Source organism: Strongylocentrotus purpuratus, unplaced genomic scaffold (genome assembly GCF_000002235.5).
Source record: "Strongylocentrotus purpuratus isolate Spur 01 unplaced genomic scaffold, Spur_5.0 spur5_contig_829, whole genome shotgun sequence".
NCBI classification, from domain to species: Eukaryota; Metazoa; Echinodermata; class Echinoidea; order Camarodonta; family Strongylocentrotidae; genus Strongylocentrotus; species Strongylocentrotus purpuratus.
This window is the reverse complement of record NW_022145534.1, coordinates 457,991-470,141: the sequence shown is the minus strand read 5'-3', so window position 1 is coordinate 470,141 and position 12,151 is coordinate 457,991. Positions and strand designations below refer to the sequence as shown.

The 12,151-nt window shown below is 38.7% G+C and overlaps 1 protein-coding gene across 1 annotated transcript in view; it reads left to right on the top strand.

Annotated features, from left to right (window-relative positions):
- Positions 1-12,151, top strand: part of LOC579970 (contactin-2) — a 45,355-nt gene that overhangs the window by 19,072 nt on the left and 14,132 nt on the right. The window contains exons 5-12 of the mRNA XM_030983495.1: positions 4,849-5,055; positions 6,496-6,598; positions 7,004-7,203; positions 7,839-8,105; positions 8,551-8,829; positions 9,083-9,246; positions 9,806-9,929; positions 11,363-11,518. Of these exons, the coding sequence (XP_030839355.1) occupies positions 4,849-5,055; positions 6,496-6,598; positions 7,004-7,203; positions 7,839-8,105; positions 8,551-8,829; positions 9,083-9,246; positions 9,806-9,929; positions 11,363-11,518 (1,500 nt within the window). The remainder of the gene's footprint in view (positions 1-4,848; positions 5,056-6,495; positions 6,599-7,003; positions 7,204-7,838; positions 8,106-8,550; positions 8,830-9,082; positions 9,247-9,805; positions 9,930-11,362; positions 11,519-12,151) is intronic.

Here is a 12,151-nt window from a genome sequence, read left to right as displayed (position 1 = left end):
TTGCATATTTTAGAAACCAGATTAACAATTTATTTGCAATTAAATTTTAGAAAGATACTTCTCAAATCAATAAAAGGTAAATAACGAATCATAAGGATATGTTTCATTCTTGATCAATGGGTTAACCGAAATTGATTATTCACTAACTTATGTAAATGAGAATGCAATCTTAATGCATCTAAACTTGAAAGAAAATAGTTCAGAAAAAATGAACATGCTGCGCTAGGATTCCCACAATTAGAGAGATAGATTTGTGGCTGGTGTTTGCTGAATTGAATTCTTATTTTTTTTTATAGATAACTACCAAAGAAACTAAGGAAAGTTTTGGTAACGTATGTTACTATTAATGGTAACGTATGTTGCATGTAAAAGTATCGTGCAATGTAAGTCATAATCATCTGATAGGTCAGTCTGTCCTGACAAAGAAAGTTAACATTCACAATATATTCTTAAACTTTCACCTTTCACTTAATATTTACAGGAATGGCCAAGACATGGGCCGAGATTCAGGCCGCTTACCGGCAGCGGAAACGACAGAAAATTGGAGATGCTGCTTTTCTCCGAGCAGAGAGGGGGAGGCAAAAGAAATACTACATCCCAGTTGATAATTTATCTAAGAAGAGGGTAGAAGCAAGAAGGGTTCAAGTGAACTCTAAGAGTACGAAAGCACAGAGTGAGGGTCAAGAAAGTAAGGCAAGACATGTTGAATGAACGATGGCAGGAAAACTCTAACCTTGACAATGAAAGGATGGATAGTGATACAATGCAAGACTCTGCATTGTCCGATGTATCTTACACAGCTGCCCCCCATGCTCTGCTTACAGTCAAGCTGCCATTCAAGATCAAAGCGAGAAGAAAGTGTGCCAGCAGATGTTTAAGTAATGCCCATCAGAGAATCGAGGATCTTACACTTAAGCTCCAGGCAGCAACCAAGGAAAAATGAAAGGTGCAGAGAAGGTACCAAAGGGTACCCCGCACCAAGACAAACATCCAGCTCAAACGATCCGGTTTGGACCCCAAGTCTGTCCCAGCAGTAATAAAAAGAAACTTACTTTTCTTCAATGCCGTGATCCAGGAGATTCATAATGCAGCCAGTTCTACAACAAAACAATCCTCGAGGTCAACCATACATAACATTGTAGCAGGATCAAAAGTGTTGGTAAATACCGCCTGCTACGGATGGTGCAAAAAGGAACTGGCCTAGGAAGACGAAACCTGTCAAAGGCAAACCCAAAGATGAGCAGTCAACATAGACATGTCAGGCGTTCTTGGTCTTCTCTCCACGAAGAAGTTGTAGTTTTCCTGGAGAGGGAAGACAACTCACGCATGTGCCCTGGCAAGAAGGACTGTTGTAAGACAGATGACAATGGAAGCAAAAAACAGAAGAAGTTCCTTTGCGATTACATTGCCAATCTCCATACAAAATACGTTACTGAAAACCAAGAGAGACGCAGGGTATTTTCGTCTGCATTTCAACGTGTTCTCCAATCCCGATGCTCTCACATCTAGCCTGTTCAATTCTTGTCCAGGAACCTTTGCTTATACCAAAGGCATGATATTTTTATCATAGTTTATTACACTTTATCCGATTATATATCTAGTTCTCCATTTCAGCCTATTTATCTGTCCTACTCTTTATCTGTCCCTTTTATTGCGTAGTCTCTTTGCCAGCTTCTCTTTCTCATTTCTCTATGCCCTCTCTTTCTCTCCCCTCTCTGTTACTATCTTACCAGTCCTTCTAATCTTCTGTTACATTTGTCTTATTGCCTTCTGTTACTCGATCGTTCTCCTTCAATTATCCTCTAGTCATCCGTTTCAATCTCTTCTCTTGTTTCTCTTCTTTTCTTTGATCATATCCTTGATTATTTATTGTGAATCGCCATTTATATGTATATGTTATGCTTTTGAATATATCTTTTGTAAATTCAATTTGTTTCAGCCTCTGGCTGCTATTTGAATGTTTTTTAATCAATAAACCATATCAAGTCAAAATCAAATCAAACATGTCCTTGAAGCTGAAAGCTATGAAATCATTGGGTTTGCCTGTAGACGAAAACCCAGATGATTTTATAAAACGCTACACTTGTGATGAGGTAGATGATCTCCTCTCTAGTTTACAGCCTGATCTGGTTCAGTTCGAAGAATGGGCCAGAGTCGAGACTGATGGGAGAAAGAAGATTAAACTCATCAGTGTGTCACTGACGAAGCAAGAGTTTATCGCTCGTTCGAAAACCAGTATCCAGGAATTTCGAGGACATGTCTTCCGCATCAAGAAACAATTTGAAGCTGTATTGAAATGCAAACAAAGTTTGCCTCTTGGAGAATGTGTGCTACAGATGGACTTTGCAGAAAACTACACCTGTGTTCCTCTAGAAGAGGTCTAAAGTGCTACTGGGCGCAGGATAGTGTAACAATCCATCCCATTGTAGCATACTTCCGTGCCGAAAGCGGCAAGCTCATTCACAAAAGCTATGTTGCCGTCTCTGACGAAAAGGGGCATAACTCGTCGACAGTCATTGCCATCCTGAAGCAAGTGATTCCCAGACTCAAGGAATTGATTCCCAATCTATCCAAGATACACTACTGGACTGATGGCCCCACGTCTCAGTACAGGAATAAGACGAATGTTTTCTCTTGTAGGGACCACACCGAGGTATTCCCTGGAATCAGTGCCCAGTGGAATTTTTTTGAAGCTGGTCATGGAAAGGGGCCATGCGATGGTATTGGCGGTACCGTCAAGTGCATGGCCGACAATGCTGTCATACGCAAAGCTGTAATACAAGACACAAAGGATTTCTTTGCATGGCCGGCCGGGCCACCCAAGAGCATGGTTGTGAAAGCGATTCAAAGATTGAATATTTCTTCGTGACCAAGGAAGAGTGTTCCTCAAGCAGCGATTTCAGTGTACAAAAGTGGGGATCTGTAAAGTCCTTTCCAGGAACTCTGCAAGTACATGCTGTCATTGGTCAAGATAAAGGTGTTCTCGTACGAAACGTATCCTGTTACTGCACTAACTGCCGTGAAGTAAACCCTGGTGAAACCATACAAACCAAACAGATGTGTGATGGATGGCAACTTCGCCGTTTTGTGAGTGTGACGAGTAGAGCTACATACAGAGAAATCTGACGCACCCGAGAAGGATAATGTTGGAGTGCAATTAGCTAATGCAGAGGAGCCATTGAACGTGCCATCTACGAGCACTCCAGTTCTACCTAATTATGATACAGATGACTGGGTTGCCGCCGTGTATGACCAAAAGTGGTACTTTGGTTGGAATCCGATAAAAAAGAAGTTCATGTTAACTTCCTCACTGAATGTAAAGGCCCTCGACTTACATACACATACAACTGGCCAATACGGAGAGACCTGATCTGGATAGCGAAGGGGAAAGTTCTCTGTGCCATAGACCCTCCTGAACGCGATTCGATTCGGATGTATGTACTCTCTGATCAGCAAAGGGCCATGATCGAAGAGAAATTCAGAGTGTCTATTTCTCAGACATAAAACAGCTGCAGACTGACATTTGCACATTTCAATATGCTCCTTACACCCCTCTGATATATCTTGCCCCGGCCCTTTTAACTTTTAGATGGTACATGAATGTAAGGATTATATACAATATGTGCACTAACAAGGAAGACTGTTTACGAGGAATGTGTTTTCATTGTAAATTAAAATGACTTCCCTTGATATTTGCAAATGAATATTTCAAACAACAGATAGACACTGACTCAAACTTAAGGGGAAATTCGATAAGAACAACCCCTTCCTTGCGTTTGATAGCAAAAATGACCAATCTATGCATTGTTTTAATCTATACGAGTCAATGGTTTCATCATTCTGACCTAATTGTAACATTTAATGCATTGGGTAACATACGTTACTCTTCAGTGTAACACACGTTACCAATGTTTATTCAGCTGGTAATCGTATTTTATTTTCCAGTATCACTTTTCCATATGAAAATGATATAAAGTTTGAAGAAAATTTGTGTCATCGAAATGTGATTAGTACCTATCGAAAAAGATATGATTATACTTTTAGGTATTGATTCAGCATTCAGAAGAAGTAAGTTAGTATTTTGTGGGAAAATACCGTGAACCCCATTAGATTTTCTGATCAAACTATTTTGGTCTCTTTACTAGACTACTTAACTGTATTCATGAGCAAACAGTGACCGAAAAGTATAAATAAGTATATGTATTTTCTTTCCAAGTGTCTAACATTGTGGTAACGTATGTTACACAACGTATTTTGCACCTTTTGAAAATTTCAAAAATACGTCACGTTCTTTCCGAGCAATGTTAAACGCTCATCTCTTAGAGTTTGTAAATTTGTTACTCAACATTTCATATTACAATAAAAAGAATTTTGTTACTGAAACTTTATTTTTCTGAAATTCATTTCTTTCAAATGTGCCGATTTAGTGGTTTTGACCCAGTAGTGCATTGGTTGAATAATATATATAAATAGTATGGAGAGTTTTCGGCTGCATTTTGTGAGATATTTCACTGGGAAGTCAGTGTGAAACTTATCACTCTATTTCTTTGATATGTCAGTTAAAAACTTCAAACAGTAAAAAAAAAAAATATTTGGAATTGTTCTTATCACTTTTTTGGCAAATTGGAAAATGTTGTAGAAAAAAAAAGGAATAATCATTGTAACAGTGGATAAGTACGGTAGTTGCTCTAAACTGCTGGGTGACACTCTGTTTTATGTTTGTGTGTACATGGATGAATACATCCAAAGGGATATGTTACGGTATGTGTAGTGACATTTTACATATCTAATCCTAGATTTACGCTAAGATGGTGCTTATTGTGTGTGCCACTCTCGTCTTTCATGCAGGTATCTTGGTGAATTGGTTCCATGAGAATAGCTTGGTGGACTCCAGCGATAGCCGCATCCGGGTTATGTATGACGGCCGGCTCTGCTTCTTCTACGCTTTGGCAAGTGATGCAGGAGCATACAGGTGTCAAGTCAAGAGCAATGTTCTCTCCGAGGGAGGTGTCCACATGAGAGTCAGTCCATTGGTCACTGTTACAGTCAATGCCGGTAATTAATGATGATAATGATAATAAGTTTGTTTACCCAGGGAAACCTCATCAGCTTCAATGCTGTTCTTCCTGAGAGACCTGCAATTATCAGTACCCCTGCGAATGCCCTACCTGGGTGGAGAGTGGTAAATGTGGATCAATGTTGGGCCAAAGGACGTTTGTGCCGGGCTGAGATTCGAACCCTCAACCCTTGGATTGATAGTCAAGGGAATGAACCACTATTCTTTACATTATTGTTTCAATGAATATGGCAATTTTTATGCCTCCGTTACGAAGTACTGTAAATCTCTTTCATTTTTTTTCGGCAGCCAAAAAGTGCATCTTATACACAGAGATTTACGGTAACCGGAGGCATTATGTTTTTCGGGTTGTCTGTCCGTCCTTACGTCCTCGTGATCGCGTTATCTCAAGAACTGATAGATGGATTCCTGCTAAACTTAGGTCATGTATGTATTTTGCAGAGCCAATGAATTGACTAGATTTTGGGGTTACGAGGTCAAAGGTCACAGGGCTCATTATGTATGCTAAAATAGCTCATAATCGCATTATCACAAGAACTGATAGATGGATTCTTGCCAAACTTAGGTCATGTATGTATCTTGCAGAGCCAATTAATTCATTAGATTTTGGGGTCACAAGGTCATAGGTCAAAGGTCACAGGGCTCATTATGTATGCAGAAATAGCTTCTGATCACATTATCTTTAGAACAGATTGACAGATTACCATGAAACTCAGGACATATATGTATCTTGCTCAGGCAATGAACTGATTAGATTTTTGAGTCATGAGGTCAAGGTCAAAGGTCATGGGGCTCATTATGTATGCAAAAATAGATTGTGATCGCATTATCATTAGAACCGATGGATGGATTACCATCAAACTCAAGACATGTACATGTATGTATCTTGCAGAGCCAATGAACTGAGTAGATTTTGGGGTCATGAGGTCAAAAATCAATGGGTCATATGAGAAATAGCTTGTAATCACGATATTCCAAGAACCTGTTAATGGATTACAATCGAACTTGAATTTGAAAAATTTCTTCTGTTTTGGTTTGTAAAACTGGTCTATGACGGAGGCATTATTTTCGACTGCGCGCAGGCGAAGTTCCATCTAGTTAGTTCATATTTCTTTTTTCTTCCATTATTCTGTTGGCTCCTGTTGGGACTCTATTACATATATCTTATATCATATATATCTTATTACACAGTGCTCAGGAAATACTTGTTGGACCCAGTTGCAATCCATTTACAAATAAAAAAAAAACTGTTGTGATTCACTGATTCGTGTCTTAATGAACCTTTAGTCACATTAAAACCTAGACTATTGAAAGTAAATACACACTTATAAATACTGGCCTTGTTCTTCAAGTGATACCCTATGTCCAGTCCCAATCAATCAGGACACTCAACTCTTTGACCTTTCTTGTTGTTGCAGGTTCTTCGAGTTCAGCTATCAGGATTGTTCAAGAGAACAGACCTACCGATGTGATGACTATTGCTGGAGAAGACGTCAAATTTGAATGTTTCTTCTATGGCCCGTAAGTATTCCATCCACATGGTGGAAAATACATTACTCTTCCTTTTTTGATTTGTTTTCTATAAACCATTATGGAGGCAACCATACCGAGAGAAAAAAAGCAAACTTGAATGTTTTTTTTTTGGTATAAGTATGCACATATAAGATTGGCTTGTATGCAGCTGGTATTTAATGAGAAGTGTATTATACTGCCAGCCAAATCAAGGCTATCAAAATGATCAGCTCAAGTCTGCTAGCTAGCTTTCAAAGATTTAAGACACCATACTTGGTCAATAAATAATTAAATACCACTGTGTACCAAAATTTTATCTGAGCCCAACACTGAGTGAAATGCCAGTATTTATGACTCAAAATTGAATTGAATACTCCCTCCCCATCCTTCTTTCTTGATCTGTGACTTTGACAGGCAACCAACGGGTCAGATTCCCAGGGTCCAGTGGGTACGTACCTCACCTCCTGGTGCTGGGTTGCCCACCAGTAGAGCTGTGCTGGAGGAAGGGGGTGAGATCTTAAGCATTGTGGGCGTGCAGCTGGAGGATGCAGGTTCCTACCTCTGTTACATCGATGACGTCAACAGTGGAGCTTCGGCAGGACTCAATGTCGCGGGTAGGTTGATAATTGATTAGATCTACTTTACATAACCGCTACAAAAGCAAGTACAGTGAAACCTGTGTATAAAGACTGCTCTAGATATACAAGAAAATGGTATTCAAAAGCAGGTAGTTTCCTGTAGAATGTGTTGCAGGGAGAAAATGTTTTATAGACAGGTGGCGTATATAGGGAACTATAGCATATCATTACTTAAGAGAACTAGCGACCTTCTGGTTATAAGACTAAAGCTCTACCAGTGAGTCATCAAGATATGATAGACATGGCAGTAATGCAGAGGCTGCATGAGTTTCAGAGATGCATCAAATGCTAGTCAAATTTTTATTGTAAAAATCTAAGAAACAATTGACTGAGATTGTTCAAAGAAATTAAAAAAAAAAAAACTATAAGCAATGCTGTAATATGAAGATATGACTGTGTTTTTAAAGCTGTTTTAAAACAGACTTGTACATGTATGTTATACAACTTCAAGCCGTTTTAGACAACATGTCGACACTTGCTAGTACTGCCTTTGGTTTTTCCATGATTTTTTTTCACCTACTGGGAATATGATAACATATAGTTTCTTTCAGTTTTTAATGTTTAATAAGCATTTTTATCATTCATTATTTTGCTTTCCTTTGACCATGTAGAAACCCCAACATGGGTTAGCGAACCACTGGATGCCATGAAAGACATCAACACCATGCAGGAATGGAACGTAGAGGCCGAGGAGGCTGCCCAGTACACCTGGTATCGCAATGGAGAAATGTTGACCGCTCGAGACAGACATCAGTTCCGCAACAACCACGAGACACTCATAATAAGCGACCTGATAACGACGGATACAGCCATGTATCAGTGCTTCGCAAGCAACAATCATGGCATGATTTATTCTGCTGCACAGCTGTCCGTAAGAGGTAAGAACAACTGTTAATAGTAATTTTTATTACCTGAAGACAAAGTTTAACGATTCTGTTTTAGTCTGCTAAAACGTATACAGGAGGAAGGGAGAGAGAGAGAGAAAGAGGGATACTTTAAATTAGAAATCAGTTTAAGCTGTAGTTGTCAAATTCATTCAACATATTCTCCAGCAATCATTTTTATGCCTCTGTTACGAAGTAGCCGGAGGCATTATGTTTTTGGGTTGTCCGTCCGTCCCTCGTGATCGCTTTATTTCAAGAACCAATTGATGGATTCTTTCCAAACTTAGGTCATATATATATTATGCATATTTTGCGCGCAGTCGAAGTTCCATCCAGTTATTTTCTTCACAATGTACAAAATATGGATGTGGAAATGAACAAATAGACAGAGTAGAAGCAGTCAAAATTCTCCATTTCTTTTTATTATTGGCTCTGTCAGCATTCCCGCCTATGTTCCTGAGCCCAATGGAAACAGAGCAGCCTGCCCCACTCACAGCTACAGTCACTGTGCTATGCGATGTGGATGCTGCCCCCGCTCCGACGGTCACATGGCAGCACGATGGTCAACCCATCACAGGCGGCGCCCGCTACAACTTGACCGCTGACCCTCCTAACCTGGTCATTATAGGTGTACGGGTGTCCGATGGTGGAACTTACCAGTGCACTGCCACCAATTCAAATGGAACAGTGACCGGCGAGGGAAGTCTGGATATAAAAGGTCAGCTAGTGCATTGTTTGTGTATTGATATCATTATACGGATTTGATATATCAAATTTTGAAGCAACTGCAGATTAACCCTTACATGACCATTCAGAAGATATCTGTATTAAGAAGTACCACTTCCTCCCAGCAATCTTGCATACCAGTACAAAATGTCTGAGACGATATACATTATTTTAATGTATACAGCAATAATTTAAAATCCAATCTAATCCAAACTAATCTGCCTTCAACTTGATTTCTTTGATAGATTCGACGGTGATCACAGGGCATCCTTATAACACCTTGGTAGAGGTTGGGCAGTCTACCACCCTACGTTGTAAAGCTGCTCATGATGAATCCTTAACGTTGACCTACCTATGGGAGCACAATGGAGTAGAAATCGACCTCAGTGAAATTGATAGATACAGAATGGTATTAAGGCTGTACTCGGCACATTTCACTCGCGTAATGTGCCGCAATGACATCGCATTGAGCAGCTTGTTGTTCGCTGACAGAATAAGAGAATTATCGTGTGATGTGTAACAATTATAATAAAGGTTTTCTTAACATTGGCTTAACAACCAGACTCCTTAATGAGCAAGAGCTGTGTCTGCAAAACTAAAGATCTGACTGAAGTCATAAGGTCTTTTATCAGATTTTGGGCATACAAGATAGGTGGGGTTATAGTATCCAACAAGTCAATTCTTATTGTCAGTGTTTGAATCAAATGCACTCCTGCAAGGTTGAGCATTACACTTGACACAGTCATGTCAATTAAACGCACCACATATACTTTAATTGTTCTTTTCTTACACCCATGGGGTCATTGATTAATATACAGTTTGAATGGTATTGAATACAAGATTTGGATCTACAATTTTTTTCTTTACCTCCTTCTACTTCTGAAATATATTTTATTTGTCTGTTACCTATTTTCTTCTTTTAATTTTTTCTGTGGCCTGATAATTTTCCTCCTTCTCTTCCTCAATAGTCCGAGAGAGACAGAGGTAACTTGGAGATTGTCTCAGCTCAGTTGCGGGACGGTGGTGAATACACCTGCGTTGCTCTGACTGTGGCTGATTCAGACCGTTCTAGTGCTACGTTAGACATTGCAGGTCAGTGTGTACCCCAGATATCATTCTCCTCACCCCCATTCATCAAAGTATCCAGTAAACTTGTATCATTAAGGCCTTGTGCCATAAACATTTATATCAATAACAAGATACAATAGCTGTTTGAGTTATAAGCTACTGAAGTTGTAGTATTAGATTGGCTGAGAACAAATGTTTCATGGAAATTTAGCATTTGTTATTGATTACAAGTTTTATGAAACAGGGCCCAGAATTGAATACATGAAAGGAGAACTCCAACCAAACAATGATGAAGAGATTTTGCAAGTGTAAATACGCTCTCAATTTGACATGTTAGTGGCTTGTGAATAAACTAGTCACGCACGCTTACGTGCCCTCATTGAGTATCACCTGCACGTAACCAATTAAAGTTAAACTCCAGTTCTGGTAAAAAAAAAAGAAAATTGATTCTCACAGAATCAAACGAAACTTACACTGAATGTTCAAGATTACAAATAAATGACATGTGCCAAACAATTTTGGAAGAAAATGTATACTGGCTGAGTAATGAGCAAAGAAAGAGGAGGAAATCAAGGTAGTACTAGCCCCGACACCATGTGTGTTGTCCCATAGCTTTCTGTGTACAGTGCTTGTTACTTTACCAAGACTCGGTCAAATTCATTATGATTTTGATGACTCCAGAACCTTGCAGTGCACACCAATACTTACACACTACATGATCAACTGTTTCTGATCTTTTCCACACCTTTTCTTTCACAATGCAATCGCATTACCAGTACTAAAGTTTATCTTTAAGTCCAACGTGGGTTCTTTGCACAGGGTCTAATGTTGTCCTTCATTTTCTTCAGACCTAACTATCAGCCAATATATTGCAAGGTACAAGGCTTTTTTTTAAGGGTTGATTTGATACATTCCCAATCTCCACACGTTATTTTGTAGGTGATTGATGCACTTCCAGTTTCCTTGAAAACAAAAGCAGATGAAAACACTCTGTCTCCTTAGACTTTTGATTTTAAAATGTCAATTTTTTTCTAAATAACTAAAAACTTGTTCTGATGTAGTAGGCACCTTTTTTTAAATGTAGCACGTGTAGCACAATCGTACTAGTATTATTCTAATATCATTAGGGAGAACCTTTGGGGTGATGGGTTTCCTTTAAAATCTTGTAATACTAAGTTGGCTATAATCACCCATTAGATAGAGTATCTAGCTCTTGTGATCCACTGCCATATTTAAATGTAGAGATCAAGTTATCAATAACTGCAATTGACAATTGACACAACAAAGAGTTTATGCAATTAGTTACAATTTCTTTCCACAAAAATAGTTGTACTTTACATGAAAATTTCTTGTTTAAAATTACATATACCGATATATCATTCCATTGTAGACATCAATAGAACTAGCTTTTGTTCATCACATTTGATCATGATACCTGTTGGTTCTCCTCCTTGTAGCACCCCCTGGACCCCCGTCCGGTCTCTCGGTGGAGGTTGAGAACCTGGCTGCCAACCTGAGCTGGGTGCCAGGCACAGACAACAACAGCCCCATCACATCCTTTACCATCGAAGGACAGACGGATCATAGCGACGAATGGGTCGAACTCCCCTCAGGTCAGTGTCACTGTCCTCCCTCGCGTTGTTGGCATAACTACGTACTAACTCCTTTGCATATTTATGCAATATTCCAACCATCTTTTAGAAGAATAATCAATAATGTGTATAAATTGTTACCAATCAATGGCTGAATAGAACATATTAATGCTGTATTAATTTGCTTATTGCATTTACAACATAATGCTTTTCCTGTGAGAGACGACTGTGATGTTAAACTTTACCGCTAATTTCTTTCCTGCATACTTTAACTAAAAAGAATTCTTTCATCATGCTCAAATATAATGTTCAACTGCAAATAGTAATCCATATATTGTGTGAAAGAAAAATCTTTGTTGTAACACTAGTGCACTTTAGGGTATTGTAGTACCGCCGGGTACTTCCTATTTCTATATATCTTACCCAATTATCTGTCAACTACTTTTCTCTTTTATATGAATATTTTTCAACATTCATATACAGCAGTTGTACTCTAAAAAATGTAATCATAATATTTCATAAAACATATAGTATAATAATAATAATAATACATAACATGTATTAGGCGCTTAATTAATATGGGTGTTTCTAAGCGCACCATTGTCTGACTTAAAATTAACCAATAAAACTTAAAATAAACACATAACATAACAT